This window comes from Saccoglossus kowalevskii, chromosome 5 (genome assembly GCF_978046115.1).
Source record: "Saccoglossus kowalevskii chromosome 5, keSacKowa6.1, whole genome shotgun sequence".
Lineage (NCBI taxonomy): Eukaryota > Metazoa > Hemichordata > Enteropneusta > Harrimaniidae > Saccoglossus > Saccoglossus kowalevskii.
Window position 1 is genome coordinate 19,248,526 of NC_140645.1, and position 17,394 is coordinate 19,265,919.

Below are 17,394 nucleotides of genomic sequence, written 5' to 3' on the forward strand. Positions count from 1 at the left end.
GTCTAATATCGGTCCAAAAGAAATTGATCTGAATTTTAAGATAATGTGTAAGCGAGCAACAATATCCTGTCTTCCTCTTGTGTGCTTGACCTCAGTCAAGCAAACGCAATGTCTAATCGCTGACCACAAAAATAAAGACTTTTGAGTGGAAGGAATAATTGCCAACAGTTTGTATAATTGTGGTGTTATGTATATATACTGGTTGTGTCTTGTAAACTCACAGTAGTTTCCAACGTAGGATGTAAAGCAAAGATATAACACCGATAATAAATACTATGCTGAATGAAAATTGCAGCCAAAACAGTAATGTCATGTCAAACTGTGCGCTTATTCGGAAAACAAAAACAAAAAAACAAACTGTTATTTGTAACTGAATGTCGGTCAAGTCAGTGTTTGAGCAATTTTTATTTAAATGGATCTAATTTTTAAGGTCTAATTTTAGCAGTAAAATGTGCGTTTCAATGTTGTTTGATACCTTCCATTCAAAATGGCAAAAGGCAAGAGATGGCAGTTGAAATGCAAATCAGCTTTTAGCCGTCTGGCTGTATATCTCTTTGGTGAGATTTGTGATAAGTGACATAGCAATGTCCTTGACACTAAATATTTCCTATCGGTGCCCTACATCGATCAAACATACACGTTATATATTATAAAAGCCACGCTACCTAGCAACATGACTCTTCTTTCTTTTCAATGGTAGTCAAACTATTGGAAATCCTGGAAATTTCCCCGCCATCCGCCATCCAGAGTAAACTACAATTCACGCTCTCCCTGCCATCCTTTTATTCTGATATTTTTATCAGTGGCCAGCAGCGAAAATGGTTAGACTCCTGATATGGTTTTGGCCCGGGACAATTAGTAAAAAACAGTGTGTGCGAGAGTTAAAACTAGTTTGTCTCCTCTCGACCACCATGCTTTACACCTTGTCTAAGTATTCGGTCGTTCTTTTGATATTAGTGTGGCGATGTATCATGTTCACATTGACTGTCCTATCAAAAGAAATCAACTATCTGAAATCAAATTGAAAATCGAGTTACCATGCCAATGGCATTATTTGCAATGTATACTCACGTAAAGTTGATCAAATTATTTTTCTTTTCACCAAGATCTTTTTCCATCGAATCCGATTCATATTCTATAGCTAATATCGTAACTGAAAAAACAAATACTGCTGCCAATGTCAGCTTCCTCCTTTTAATTGACGCTAAGACTTGCATTTCGTCTTGTGTGAAGTTTCGAAACTGGCATTCAGGCTACCAGTGCCAACTCTAAGAGATAAATAGATTGTGAAGTAGGTTGGTACGCTGTAATAGTGTTTTTGATACCTGTACAAACAAGTCTATTCGCAGTAAATGGAAATATGGCTTATTTTTGGCTTACCAACTGACAACCTACCAGCCTAAACCTGCCTGCAGACTTTCCGTTAAAGGGCGTGGGTTGCTTCCAATCCACGCGATATGAAGTGGGGAGACTTCACCTGCGCATGCATTAGATGGCCATAGTGTGTCATTATTTACGAACAAGCGTCTACCCATGCGCCTTTGCGTTTTTGGCGCATGTTGTTATCATCGCTTGGTGACGATCCTTCCGCTTTAACACCTTAACGACGTTATCAGATTGAGCGTTATTTACATTGAGTGATTTATGCAAAAGTCGGGTCCCTGGCGTTGTTTGAGTTGGCAGCCGGCGACATATTATTAAAAAAAAACACTCTCTCACAAACTTGTGTTTTGGAAAGTATTAAATTGCGGTGATCGTCGCGCTGCGCATGTGCGACAATTGTGTTGATAAACATTGATTGCACTCTTCTAATGGAAATCACAAGTATGAGGTTTGACCTGGGCGTGCACTAATTACCGCCGGTGACTCCTCCGATACCTTCCAATCACATGAAAATACCTAATTAAAGCTTGGTAACGTCTCAGTTTGTATTTGTTGATCTGCGCAACAGTCGAAGTCGCCATCTTTGTTTATATGATACCCACATATAACATGCATGCGTGACGCGACGACTACTGCCCTTTAATCTATTTAAGTTTGCAACTTGGAAAACTAGACCAAGATGTGTGACCAAGATAGCATGCTGTTGTATATATACGTTACTCCAAAACAGAGCAAAATATGAGAGTCTTTGTCGCTCTGTCACGGCGTTAAGAACATAACATAAACACAATTTTCATTTCGATAGTGACAGAAAACTAAAATTCAGTCTTCAACTATATCCAAACTATAACATTTTACATTGAAATATGTATTTTGAATGAAGGTATGTAATTCTAGTAGTTTATATTGCATGGTCGATAGAAGGCGATTTTAAAGCAGCCTAGCCACTCACCATTTTGGAGTTCGTACACTGTTAACTAGAGAATACCCATGGTGCTCTGCTTCAATGTATATTTTGCTCTTTTTTTCTATTAGGAACGCTATGATTCGACTAGTAAGTGGAATATCTATGAACGTATTCCCCAATACTACACGTGCACAGAACGGTGTTGGTTGGTTCAGTAAGTTATTGAGGGGGGGGGGGGTGCAGCACGGAGCTTCATGTGTGCAGCAAGCTGACTTTGCAGTGAATGGCTTGTGTGTTTGTTCATGGTATTATATAACGTTGGCAATGTCTTTAAGAGTAGGTTGTAATTGGAAATTATAATGTTACCATTACAAAATAATAAAAATATTGCCAAAAACGTGAAATTTAAATAAAATAACAATTAACCTACGTTATTTTGGTCGTTAAAAATACAATGGCACTTGTTTGTCCCCTTTTTGTAGTCAACTGGTTATATATCATCTGTATAACCTACTCACATCAATAAATTTGTAAAATAGATTTAATAATTTTCTCAATTTCCCACAGCAGTGGATATGATGTCATACTTCACCCATAATCTTTTGCCGAATAATCAAGATGATGGAATACATAAACTGATGAAAAGTTGAATATCTAAAGAATAAAAAGTGTTATAAAAAAAACTGTAAATTGCATTTTCGTACATTTGTCGAGTTGTTTTGAGTTATGTTGTCAGCTTTGACCTTTCCTTCACGTGATAAGTTCAGCAATTGGTGTTAGAAATGGGTAAAGAAGATGGCGTATAGAGCTCTATTTCAAGTTATGTTGTTTATAACAATTTGTTTTGTTTTAATTTTCTATTTAAACTACAATTTTCATTTTGTATTGCAGTCCATGTTAACGTGTTAATATATTGTCAGCTTTACACAAGCTAACATTTTGAAAAACAGCTTGGGTTAAATCTAAGATGAAAAAGTATTGGTCTATTTGACTGCAATCTTCATGCTTGCTACATTAAGACCACACTTAAACAAACTTATGGTCCAGCCACACAATCTTTAACGTTTTCGTCAATATATACCAGCCACAAAAAATAATATATATTCTATATTGTTTTTATTCTTTATAATAGTGTTCTAAACAAATTAGTGGAGGAAACTATTGATTGTAACAAACAAGGACAACCAATGTGTGATAGACAAAGGGCAAAAATTAGAGACAGATCTCAAACAAAGCAATTATGTAATAGTTATAATTATATTAATTATAGTAATACATTGATTGAGGGTGAAGGAAGTATTTTCCTTTATACATATCAATTTTGCAAATTCTTCCACATTATAGGCAATTGTGATCAGTGATTTTATTAGTTGTTGAAAACCGTACTAATGCATGGTCATTGACCTTTTGAAATGGAAATTGGCTTGGCCTGCAGGTATAGATATCCAATTTATTTTCACGAGGATCTATGTTCATCGAGGCTGTAATAAATATAATAAAATACTTATCACTAATACCGTGAATGAAAACTATTGTCAATGTCGACGTTCTTCTTTATTAATTAATGTTTACTTAATACCTGCATTTTGTCTTACATTATGAAAGCACCCGATCAGGTAAATGCCATACTAAGTCGAAGCTGAAGTACACGTAGTTTGGTATAGTGTAGTAGTTTTTCCCATGGGGTGGACCTATTCAAAATCACGGTGCATGAACACATCAAACATTACAATGAATTCCTTCACCGAGCACAAAATAAACTCTTACACTTAGTGTAACAAAGACTCGTAACATGCATGGAGAGACCTCCATAAAAAGCAAGTGAGGACTTGAGAAACAAAAGTGTCAGGACAATACGTTTCTGTAGCACTGAAATTGCGGTCATAATGTTTACGATGGCTTTAAAAACTTGAAATACATGAGTACTTGAATACATGTTTAATGGTTGCCAGGTCAATAGTTCGTTGATGTAAATACTACAATTGTGCAAGTATCAACTATGATGAAATCACGTGATAAATCCTGTAGCTTTTGATTACACAAAGTTTGCAAAGTATCATGAAAAGGTAAAAACGAATGCCGGGGGCCGTTGAATTTTTAATGTTCGATGTACAAGTTATAGTCTAAGTCCTTAGCGGTATCCCATGTAGTTAAATTTCTTGTGGACATTGTTTATTTTACTCGATTTCTGATAAGATGCAATTTTACATCTTTATTTTTGATCCTTCACATGGTTTTTCGTCTGATTGAGTCAGTTTTGGTCTTTGTCAAGATTTGAAATAGATCATATACCACCATATTATTGCAGTGGATATCCACTCTAACATGTTATCGGGGAGACATTTTCTTTGGGTGTTGATTTGTTAGCAATCCCCGCAGCTGTTAGTCTGGGATCTTCGGATTCTCTTACTTTGTCAAAATCTTTTTAGAGTTTTTGTTTGTGTTCGGTTGAGGGAATTCATTCTCTACACACAATACAGTTTTAGTCATAGTATACACCATTTAATTTATTATTACGGTTTCAACCAATAGATACAGTATTTGTTGACATTAGTTGGTTGTTATGTGACAACCGTGTGCGGCGGTCTATAGTGAGAGCGCCATCTATAGTATGGTGTGCGAATAACTTTTGTTTATGCTTAAGTCTGTGCGTCGGGGTGTCGGTCAACATGGCGGTTTTGTGTGTCATGTTTGAATTGTTTCTGTCTGTGTGGGCAAGTCGATTTTCCTGTTAAATCGACTTAATACCTTCCAAAGTCTGAACTAAAGTGGTTATGGATGTTGTGGAACTCTTGGGACAGGCGAAATCGTGTTTGCGTGGAATTTAGTGACTGGCAGAAGTCTTTTCCGAAGGTTGTGGTTGTGTAGATCGACCGCAGAGGTTGCAGTCTGCTGTTGCCATTGGGTTGAACGAAACCATGGTTAAACCAAGTATCCAGGTTCCTGTGAGTACAATCGTTGACATTTTGAGTTCTGTACGCCAGTATTAATTGTTTCCAGTAGATCGACTCGACCAATTATGTTGTCCCGTCGAGATTTCAACTAAAGTAAAGACTGTTCTTCGTTGTGGAAATTCCCGCCATTCGTATCACGTGACTTTCTGTTGTCGACATCCAGTCGGACTGACTTGTTTACCGTCCCAGACATCTACCAAACTTTGATTCGTGGGACATTCAGCATCAAGTAGAAAGTGCATGAATTGACTGTGACATTTTACTGTTGTGCATTTCCCGGATCTACGTTGTGATCAAACTTATTATTTTCTATAACGTTAGTCTGCATTTAGTGTAATTCGCCTGCACTGGCATTGCGTAAGCCAGTGTGTAGTTTGCAGTTTGCATTTTGCATGATATTTCTTTACCGATAATTATTTTGTGTTGTATACATTTATTTATTTAGTCCAGAGTACTTTACCTGGATAGTGCATTTTACTATACATACATACATATTGTGACTACCATTCTGGTGAGTGATATAGAGGCTTTGCAGTGACGTCACAAAAATCACTAGGCCGCCATGTTGGATTACAAACAAACCAAAACAACATGGCGGACAGTAAGCAAATGAGCCCATATCAGCGACAATTATCAGCGAATAACCAGATTATTTATGGACAAAAGTTAGAAATCATCGACTGTGTGGATCCTTACTGTATTCCTCAGTCGAAATTTAAGAAAGATGTGGACGCTTTGCCCGCAGTAACGTATATTGATATGGTGAATTACCTGGTTCTGTCTGGCAGCCCAGTATACTCCACTGAACAGATGCGTGCCTACAAAGGTCTTGATGCCCACAACCAGTTCACATCAGGATGGGTGAGAGATGTGGCCGTTGCTTACCCAAATAAGGATATAGCTGTCATTGTGGGTCGAGTAAGTACAGACTAAATTTCAATGTTAGGTAGCACCCCCCTCCTCTCTTCTGGCTCTCTGCTGTACCAATCAGGGCTCATACCACTAATTGAATTTCCATAGGCGACAATGTTAACATATGACGAGATTGCTATATGAAAATGACGAAGAAAGTTGAAAATATGGCTCAAAAATGGGAGATCAATATGCCAGTAATCAACCATATGAAAAAAACTAACATGTTGGTCAGCTCAAACTCTTGCAAATCTCAGGTAAACAAGACACACCTACTGTATTTGGATTGCACCAAGAGGAATCACTGGAAAAACACCAAGATTAGAACATCCAAATACACACAGAATAAACCCACAGGTACACAGCCGCTAAGTAGTAAACAAAAGACCACATGTTGGTCTCACCTCTGACCCAGGTGATTACGCCCTCAAACAGGGAGCACCTGAGAAAAAAAATATTTAATAAATGTCATTGGTTCTTGCTAGGCATTTAAATTGAGCTACGAGCAGCCATTGGCTAATTAGTGGCATGAGACCAGAATGACCATGCACTGTGCACTGACTGTGTGTCTGTGTGATGTGCTGAAATGCCTCTACAAATGCAGCCATGGATTGAAATTATTCAGTAAATCCCTACCTTTTTTTCAGATTAGACACCAGTAGCTTTTATTTAGGGGGTCAGACTGTTTTCTTTCTCCAACTTTGAATTTTGTTTCCATTCCCTATCCCCTGACATAGTGATCAATCATTGATCATTGCCAGGTTGTCAATGAATTGAATTCTCATGAATTTGTACTTCGTTCTCATTACAGGTTCTTCATTCTCAGAGTGTTTGTGAAACTGCAACGAAACCTTGGATCATCCTTGAAAAGAATGGGACAATCCACACGGCAAATTGTGATTGTAAAGCTGGTCTTGGAGACACATGCACACACGTGTCAGCAATTCTTTTTTGGATGGAAGCTGCTGTCAGAATACGAGAAACCAAAACTGTCACACAAACAAAAGCCTACTGGTTACTACCGTCAAATGTACAACAGGTGCCATATCAACCAGTATGTGAAATTGACTTCACTTCAGCAAAGTTCAAAAAGAAAATGTTGGACAATTCCATTGATGCTTCTAATTCAAGCCTGTTGGCAACACCAACCGCAGACAAAAAGCAGGGAATCGGTTAAGTACACCTTCAGCAGATGATATTCAGAGTTTTTTTCAAGGGCTTGAATTGACTGAAACTAAGAGTGCTGTACTCAGTGTTGTTGAGCCATTTAATAGCAAATATATTCCAAAGGCAGCTCAAGAAACATTTCCTAAACCATTAACTAGTTTGAAAAGGGAGGACTTGTGTCTAGCACAGTATGATCAATTAGTCAGAGAGTGTGCCAGTATCAATTTGACAATTTCAGAGGAGGATGTCAAGGTCATTGAGGAAAACACACGTGGCCAGGCAGATTCTAAACTTTGGTTTAGGTACCGTGCTGGAAGGATCACTGCATCGACAATGAAGACTGCCTGTCATACAAACATTGATAAACCCTCAGCCAGTCTCATAAAATCTATCTGCTATCCAGATTCTGTTAAATTTTCCACAACTGCAACGAAATGGGGCTGTGATCATGAAAAGGCAGCAAGAGAAGACTATTCAGAATTCATGTCAATGTCACATGAGAAATTTCAAGTGAAAGATTCTGGACTAGTGATTGATCCAGAGTTTCCTCATGTAGGGGCATCTCCAGATGGAATTATATGCTGTGATTGTTGTGGCTCGGGCGTTTTGGAAATCAAATGCCCATACTGTGTAAAAGATAAAGATGCCACTGAACACGCTTGCCTGAAAGAAGATAAACAGGGAATATACAGTCTCGATAAAAAAACATCAGTACTACTACCAAGTGCAAACACAGTTATTTCTGTGTCACAAAGAATATAGCGACTTTGTAGTATGGACTGAGAAAGGGCTCCATTGTGAGCGTATTTCCCCAGACAATAACTTTTGGCAGGAAATCCTCAACAAGGCAACTGATTTCTTTGAAAGAGTAATTTTACTTGAATTGACTGGGCAATTCTACTCTAGGGCACCCCTGACAGAAAAACCTAGTTCAACAAACCAATTGTCAAGGGAAAAAGTCATGCCCAACCGAATTGACCATTCAACTTCAAGTTCCCAAAGTGTTTCAGAATTATCTCAGTCTGAGGAATCTTGGTGCTATTGTAGAGAGGGTGAACATGGCAAGATGGTAGGTTGTGACAATAAAAATTGTCCTATTCAGTGGTTTCATTTTACATGCATCAAAATGAAACAGGAACCTAAAGGAAGATGGTATTGTCCTGAGTGTAGAAAAAGACCGAAGTCAAATGCCTCAAAAGCTGCTGCAAAGAAGAAAAGGACATTAAAATCGAAGTAAATGCTTTGAAAGAACTAAGTCAAGAAATGTATAAAAGAGACTGTATTTTAATTGACCAGAAAAATTATGAGGCACAGAAATGTGCAATCAATTGTATTAGATGCTTGAATTAAAATTATCACATTCAAATAAGGACTCATCTCTGTTATCACCATTACCTGTTGTTATTATATGTCGTTATTCAAACTGCACAACAGATGGAGAGAGATTAGTTAGTGCACAACAGACTACTACCAGTTTGTCAATCATTGTCACACCCTCGTTGTCTTTGTACATGACAAAGTCTATAGGTAGAGGCCCATTTAAAATTAAGTATTTCTGTCGCACAGAACCAATCACCCTTTCCACATGAATCCGGACATTTGCTATTTTCCTAGTGTCTATTACTTCTGGCATGGACAGTTGTTTCTTGCCTCTCATAAAAGTTGGAACTTTGATTTGTGCACACATGAGTCCAAGTGTATCAGAGAGATCAAAACCTCTGTCTGCAAGGACAAGATCTCCAGGCAAAATGTTGTCAAGAAACCCACAGTTCTCAGTTAAGTGTTTATCACTTACTCGACCTCCCCAGGCTTTGGAAATATAACTGATAACACCCTGGGGCGATATACCTATCAGAAACTTGACAGTGTTATGGTGTTTGTAAGAGGACCATGTTTGTGCCCTAGCCATCAGATTTGATGGCCTATCTATAAAAACTTCGAAACAGTCAATGATAACAGCAACTTTCTTTCCAAAGTTAACACGAAAAATCATTGGCATTGTTTTTATTAGTTCCTCTCTGCTTGGCCGTCGAACTAGAAATTTAAGTTTCATTGACAACAGATCCATGATTGCCTTGAAAATTCTGGACACAGTTGAGGAAGACACGCAAAATCTGTATGCCAGATCCTGAACACTCAAATTTAATCGACATCTCAGCAAAGTTAAAATAAGTTGCTGGAACTTGGTTAGGGAGCTCTTGTTTCCAGCACTTATGTATGGTTCCACAAAACTGAACACATGCATGAGGACAAGAAAGTTGGGCAGTCCAGTGTAGAATTTCACTCTATAATCATCTCCTTTGAAAAATTCCTGATTAAGGTCCATTTGATCATTCTTTGCTTTCAATTTATTTTTTTCATCACGGAGACAGTTGATCTCTGCTTCCATTGCTTCAATGACAGCAACTGTCAAGTCTGTCTGGATTCCAACAGAACTGAAACCTTCTTTGGAGTTTTCATGATAGTCTGTGCCGTCATCCCTGTCATTGCAATTGACTAAATCCAGAAGAGCAGAAGCAGCTTCTAAGTCATTTTTCTTCTTCTCTCGTTGCAACACTCTTTCGAACCATGCCACTGCAGTACTTGCACTTGACTCTTTAACCTTCAAATGACCAAGGTTGAGGGATGGTGCCCAGTCAGGATTGTTGCGGTCATAGTGATGCACTTTTACCTAATAAAGAAAAAAAATAAAAATATTAAATCAAAAGGGTTTCTTTCATAAATAGTCTTGTCCGAGATGCCATGCTGCCTACAGATCACTATTCTATCTGCTTATAGCCCTCAGCAGGATGACCATCCTTGGCACTTGGCAGGGGTGACAGAATGCTTGAATATGGCTTGATGATAGTTTGGTAGCTGTAGGAGGTCTACCCTGCACTGCGCATGCATGCATTGTACAGCAGGTGTGGGCTGCTTTGGGTAGGGTTGGCTGCATTGGAATTCCTAAGGAAGCTATTTGTACCATTGTCATCTCATCATCATGGTGCATCCCTTACAAAAGTTTCCTATAGGAATTCTATAGAACAAATTCCTGTAGGATTCCTATAATATTTTGACACATGTTTTCCTATAGGAATCCTATAGGATTTTGTGTCAAAATATTATAGGAATCCTATAGGATTTTGTCCCATGGGAATCCTATAGGATTTTGTGTCAAAATATTATAGGAATCCTATTGGATTTTGTCCTATAGGAATCCTATAGGATTTTTTGTCAAAATATTATAGGAATCCTACATGAATTTGTCCTATAAGAATCGTGGATATTTTTCCTGGAGGTCCCAGCTCTTTTGGGGAAAGAGCCCACCAATCACTTACATAAATAACATTATAAACTAAAATTAGTTAAACAAGAGTATTTTATTGCTTAACATGTACCAGACATAAATTTAATACAGTTGTAAGAAAAATATAAAAAAAGATAAAACTATTACCATAAATATATTGCACAACATTTCTTGAAATGCAATGAAAATATAAAGTTGATGACAATTTGAATAAAAAATGCAATTCCCTCCACTCTGTCATTGTTTCTAAGTACTAGATTTTTAGTCCCCGTTCGGACGGAGTCCGAAAACGGGGACTTATGTTTTGCCCTGTGTGCGTCCGTGCGTCCGTGCGTCCGTGCGTCCGTGATCACCTGTATCTCGAACATGCATGGACCGATTATGTTCAAACTTCACTCATACATCACACATTATATGGGACATATGCACATGCATTTTTTTCATGATCCGATTAACGATAGCCGAATAGCAGCCATTTTAAGGCCGAAAATGCATCAAAATGGCACATTTTCACCATTCCGGACCCGGATCTCAGTTATGCATGGACGGATTTCGTTCAAATTTGGTACATACATTAAACATAATAAGACCTTGATGCACGTCATTTTTTTTTTCGGATCAAGTTCGAAATGGCCGACTGGCGGCCATTTTGTTTTAAAGAATTCAGTTCTGGATCCGTATCAGAGACATGTCTGGATTGATCAAGTTCAAACTTCACACACACAAGGTACATCATGTCACAAATATGTATGTGCATTTGTTTCATGATCCCATTAACGATAGCCAAATGGCGGCCGCTTTAAGGCCGAAAATGCATTGAAATCGCACATTTTCACCATTCCGGACCCAGATCTCAGTTATGCATGGACGGATTTCATTCAAATTTGGTACATACATTAAACATAATAGGACCTTGATGCACGTCATTTTTTTTTTCAGATCAAGTTCGAAATGGCCGACTGGTGGCCATTTTGTTTTAAAGAATTCAGTTCTGGATCCGTATCCGAGACATGTCTGGATTGATCAAGTTCAAACTTCACACACACAAGGTACATCATGTCACAAATATGTATGTGCATTTGTTTCATGATCCCATTAACGATAGCCAAATGGCGGCCGCTTTAAGGCCGAAAATGCATTGAAATCGCACATTTTCACCATTCCGGACCCAGATCTCAGTTATGCATGGACGGATTTCATTCAAATTTGGTACATACATTAAACATAATAGGACCTTGATGCACGTCATTTTTTTTTTCAGATCAAGTTCGAAATGGCCGACTGGCGGCCATTTTGTTTTAAAGAATTCAGTTCTGGATCCGTATCCGAGACATGTCTGGATTGATCAAGTTCAAACTTCACACACACAAGGTACATCATGTCACAAATATGTATGTGCATTTGTTTCATGATCCCATTAACGATAGCCAAATGGCGGCCGCTTTAAGGCCGAAAATGCATTGAAATCGCACATTTTCACCATTCCGAACCCGGATCTCAGTTATGCATGGACGGATTTTGTTCAAATTCGGTACTTACATTAAACATAATAGGACCTTGATGCACGTCATTTTTTTTTTCGGATCAAGTTTGAAATGGCCGACTGGCGGCCATTTTCTTAAAGAATTCAGTTCTGGATCCGTATCCAAGACATGTCTGGATTGATCAAGTTCAAACTTCACACACACATGGTGCATCATGTCACAAATAGATATGTGCATTTGTTTCATGATCCGCTTAGCAATAGCTGATTGATGGCCATTTTAAGGCCGAAAATGCATCAAAATCACGTATTTCACAATTCCAGAACCGGATCTCAGTCATGCATGCATGGATTTTGTTCAGATTTAGTACAATGTGTTGTACATATGCAGGTGCATTTCGGTCATGATCTGCTTTGAATGTATATGTCACTCAAATATGAACGGAACGGGGACGTGTCATTGACAATGACTTGTTTTAATAAAAATTATTTTATATTACCGAGTAATTCCAAAAAACAAAACAGTAAACAATCTCAACCAGCAATTACAAACTTTTCAGTCAATCAAGAAATGTACACTGAAATAAAATAAAAGTTTACTGCCTTGGAATAAAATGATGTACATATATCAAGACAATTTAAAAAATAAATGTATAGAAAGTACAATTACAAAAATACTGGTATGCATATTGTGTTTTTAAAAAAAAGCACAGAACCCTTAATTAAAATTCATTGATTTCTAATACTAGTATGAGAGAGAGTCTCATTTGTGATAAAGAAATACAAAATAAAATATTGTCAATGCAGTCTTCTGTGAGATATGTCATTCATAGGATTTGAGTATTGGACCTGTAATACAAAAAAAATGTTGTTTCAAATGTTTCATTAAAATATTAATTAAAATATTCCAAATACTTTCTTTTCACTTGCAATTAATTTTCGCTGAAGGGATAATTCAGTGAAAAAACAGTCTAGCGAATATAACTTTTTTCCTATATTTCAAACTCACTCATCAAAAATCAGTGAAAAAAATTTCCTCACAAAATACTAAAAAAAACCCTTTCAGCGAAAATTAATTTCAGCTAAAATAAAGTATTTTACAGTAGATAAAAAACTACTATTTACTGTATATGCACTATTAGATACTTATTCCCAATAGAAGTGCATATAAACCCAACATTGCATTGGCTGTGTATTAAAATTTAATTTTTTTTTGCAATAGAAAAAAAATTCTGTATTTTTATAAGCAAATTCATTACTTTATTGAGCAAATATGCTAAAACAGTAAAATCTGAAGGTACATATCTCTGTAATATTTTTAAATACTACATGAATTTCATTGATTTTATTAAATGTATTCCTCTAAATTTGGCTTTCACAAATTGAATAAAAAAAATTACTAGTAATATGAAAAAAGTGGTACTTTCTAAATGTAAAAATACTATAAGATTTTAAAAATCCTATAGGAAACTTTTGTAAGGGATAATCATGATAATATGCTTGAAATGAAATCAAATTACTATCCGTATATGAAGTAAGTAGATTTAACCTACCACTGACGAAATGATCAGAGCAGACACGAATGTATGGAAGATTTGACTCCTTCAGGTCAGCCCTGGCTATTCGTGCAAGCCACAAATTTCGACATTCTTTCGAGATTTCTTCAGTCTTTTCACCCTGATTACGAATAACTGTCGGTAGCCTGAAGAATGATTTATCATTGTCTCGATTTCCGCGGTTGCTGCAGTTGACAATAGCACAGAAATTCACCATTATTCCGCACAAAACATGGACAAACCACAGGATATCAAGCTGACAGTGTATTGTTGTCATGGTTTCCATGATTGCGTTTGTACTCCAAGATGGCGGATCACGTGTTTCGTGACGTCATGTGGGAAGCCTCTATTACTGAATAATTACCTTAAATTGTGTCATTTTGGTATTCACTTAAACCAAACTATTTCTGAGGTATCCTATTGTTATAGTTGATACTTGTAGTGTTACATGCATGATTTGGAACTTTGGTCTGCTTTGCATGTTTAAAACATTTTGTATTTTGGATGTCTTTAGTATTCAGTAGTTGAACTCAAACAATATTTTATTATTGACTACTTAACTATTTTCTGTTTATATAAACCTGTGAATATACTATTTCAGTAATCGGGTAGGAATTATTTGTACTTCCCTACTGTTACAGTATTGTAGATGACTGCATTGGTTGTGTATTATTTGAGAGCATATGTTGCATTACGATAGTCTTAGTATTTTACAGTTAAGCTAATGCATGCTGTTGTATTTAATACGCCTTTGGTACCATAAGACTAGATAAGTAATCTTTTCAATTATAGTAACTTTGAAGTATTTTCCTCTTATTTTACCTGTATTTAGTATCTGAGTGCTGATCTCTGTTGTTACTAGCATATACTTCTATGTACTGAGGGAATACTCAGGCATTCATAGCCTTAGTACCTATTACGTAGTATCTATCTGCACTTAGTGTTTCTAGTTAGTAAATACTGTATTGTGTATGTGGTAGCCATTTGTATTGGGTAATTTAGGATTACTGTGTATGCCATACATGCTCTTCAGTACTCTGTACTGATGTGTTGGCCTATATGGTTGTAGCAGTTAGTGGCACTATACATTACTGTGTATAGATATTCCTGTTAGTCATTATAGTAACAACGTAATGAGTAGTATATTGTAATACATTTTCATAGCACATTACAGAATACTTGTAAATGTATTTTCTACTTCTTATTGAGACTTTTATTGAGAAATAACTGCGTTAAGTGACGCATCACTGTATCCACGTAGCGATAATTACGATTGTGTTTTTGCTTGTGCAGCGTTAATACAACATTCTAACTTTACATGCAACACTGAGCTGGGTATTTTGTTATTGAACCCGAGTCCCCACGACCGCATTAAGCCCACTGCCCCGAAATATTACTTGTATCCTACCGTTACTGTGTCTGTAGCTTACACGTGCGGCTAGATATAGCCGACGACCGTGAGGACCTAGAATATGATCACTCCCGTTGTTTTTAAAGGGAATGAATCATGGGTCACATGGTGGTCGTAATGCACTTAGACAAGGTAGTACCGCCGATATGCAATAATTGTAATTGACATACTGTGAGGACAGTAGTTAGCATCCGTTAACAACTAAGAAATAACTAAGTAATAAAACATCAATACAGTAAAATGGTAGGTAATGCTTAGTAACGAGAATAACTGGACTTTGACAGTGGCCTGATATATGGCCATTTTAGTGTATCCAAGCCTTGTAAGTAAGGCACTATACTGAAAGAGAATAGTTACTAAGAAGTTTATTTTGATGGTATTACAATTTCATTGGCTCGTGCATCAAATGAGAATGTATCACCAACCTACACAGATGAGAATGTATCACCAACTTACACAGATGAGAATGTATCACTAACTTACACAGATGAGAATCTATTGCAAACTTGCACAGATGAGAATGTATCACCAACTTACACAGATGAGAATGTATTGCCAAATTACACAGATGAGAATGTATTGCAACTTGCACAGATGAGAATGTATCACCAACTTACACAGATGAGAATGTATTGCAACTTGCACAGATGAGAATGTATCGCCAACTTACACAGATGAGAATGTATTGCCAACGTACACAGATGAGAATGTATCACTAACTTACACAGATGAGAATGTATTGCAAACTTGCACAGATGAGAATGTATCACCAACTTACACAGATGAGAATGTATTGCCAAATTACACAGATGAGAATGTATTGCAACTTGCACAGATGAGAATGTATCACCAACTTACACAGATGAGAATGTATTGCAACTTGCACAGATGAGAATGTATTGCCAACTTACACAGATGAGAATGTATCACCAACTTACACAGATGAGAATGTATCACCAACTTACACAGATGAGAATGTATCACCAACTTACATAGATGGGAATGTATTGCCAACTTACACAGATGAGAATGTATTGCCAACTTACACAGATGAGAATGTATTGCCAACTTACACAGATGAGAATGTATTGCCAACTTACACAGATGAGAATGTATTGCAAACTTGCACAGATGAGAATGTATCACCAACTTACACAGATGAGAATGTATTGCCAAATTACACAGATGAGAATGTATTGCAACTTGCACAGATGAGAATGTATCACCAACTTACACAGATAAGAATCTATTGCAACTTGCACAGATGAGAATGTATTGCCAACTTACACAGATGAGAATGTATCACCAACTTACACAGATGAGAATGTATCACCAACTTACACAGATGAGAATGTATCACCAACTTACATAGATGGGAATGTATTGCCAACTTACACAGATGAGAATGTATTGCCAACTTACACAGATGAGAATGTATTGCCAACTTACACAGATGAGAATGTATTGCCAACTTACACAGATGAGAATGTATTGCCAACTTACACAGCTGAGAATGTATTACCAACTTGCAGAGATGAGAATGTATTACCAACATACATAGATAGAATGTATTACAAACTTACACAGATGAGAATATATTACAAACTTACACAGATGAGAATGTATTCCCAACATACAAAGATGAGAATTTATTACCAACATACATAGATGAGAATGTATTACCAACTTATACAGATGAGAATGTATCACCAACTTACACAGATGAGAATGTATCACCAACTTACACAGATGAGAATGTATTACCAACTTGCAGAGATGAGAATGTATTACCAACATACACAGATAGATGTATTACAAACTTACACAGATGAGAATGTATTACAAACTTACACAAATGAGAATGTATTACCAACATACATAGGTGAGAATGTATTACCAACTTACACAGATGAGAATGTATTACCAACTTACACAGATGAGAATGTATTACCAACTTACACAGATGAGAATGTATTACCAACTTACACAGATGAGAATGTATTACCAACATACACAGATGAGAATGTATTACCAACATACATAGATGAGAATGTATTACCAACATACATAGATGAGAATGTATTACCAACATACATAGATGAGAATGTATTACCAACATACACAGATGAAAATGTATTACCAACATACACAGATGAAAATGTATTACCAAAATTGCAACTAACACAGATGAAAATGTATTATCAACATACAGATGAGATTGTATTACAAACATACACAGATGAGATTGTACATAAGTGCTGTCTGGTGAGGAAAGCATGTCACAAACACCGTTTTGGCGTGTTCAACAATAAGTCAAATTAAAACGATGGATGGA

The 17,394-nt window shown here is 36.8% G+C and overlaps 1 protein-coding gene across 1 annotated transcript; it reads right to left on the reverse strand.

The window, feature by feature from the left end:
• Window positions 1-8,737: 8,737 nt before the first annotated feature.
• Window positions 8,738-13,865, reverse strand: LOC146745854 (uncharacterized). The gene is made up of 3 exons (XM_085498782.1): window positions 13,646-13,865; window positions 10,560-10,657; window positions 8,738-9,994 (listed from the first exon to the last, which is right to left on the reverse strand). Exons 1-3 carry the CDS (start codon window positions 13,863-13,865, stop codon window positions 8,738-8,740), a joined length of 1,575 nt encoding a protein of 524 aa, XP_085354908.1.
• Between the last annotated feature and the right edge of the window lie 3,529 nt (window positions 13,866-17,394).

Bases quoted from the DNA above. Each gene is read 5' to 3' on its own strand.
- LOC146745854 (XM_085498782.1), bottom strand. From the start codon at position 13,865: ATGGTGAATTTCTGTGCTATTGTCAACTGCAGCAACCGCGGAAATCGA. The intron at 10,658-13,645 runs GTAGGTTAAATC...AACTAATTTTAG, and splicing joins CTCTGATCATTTCGTCAGTG to TTTATAATGTTATTTATGTA. The intron at 9,995-10,559 runs GTAGGATTCCTA...TTTCTTTATTAG, and splicing joins TTCTTATAGGACAAATTCAT to GTAAAAGTGCATCACTATGA.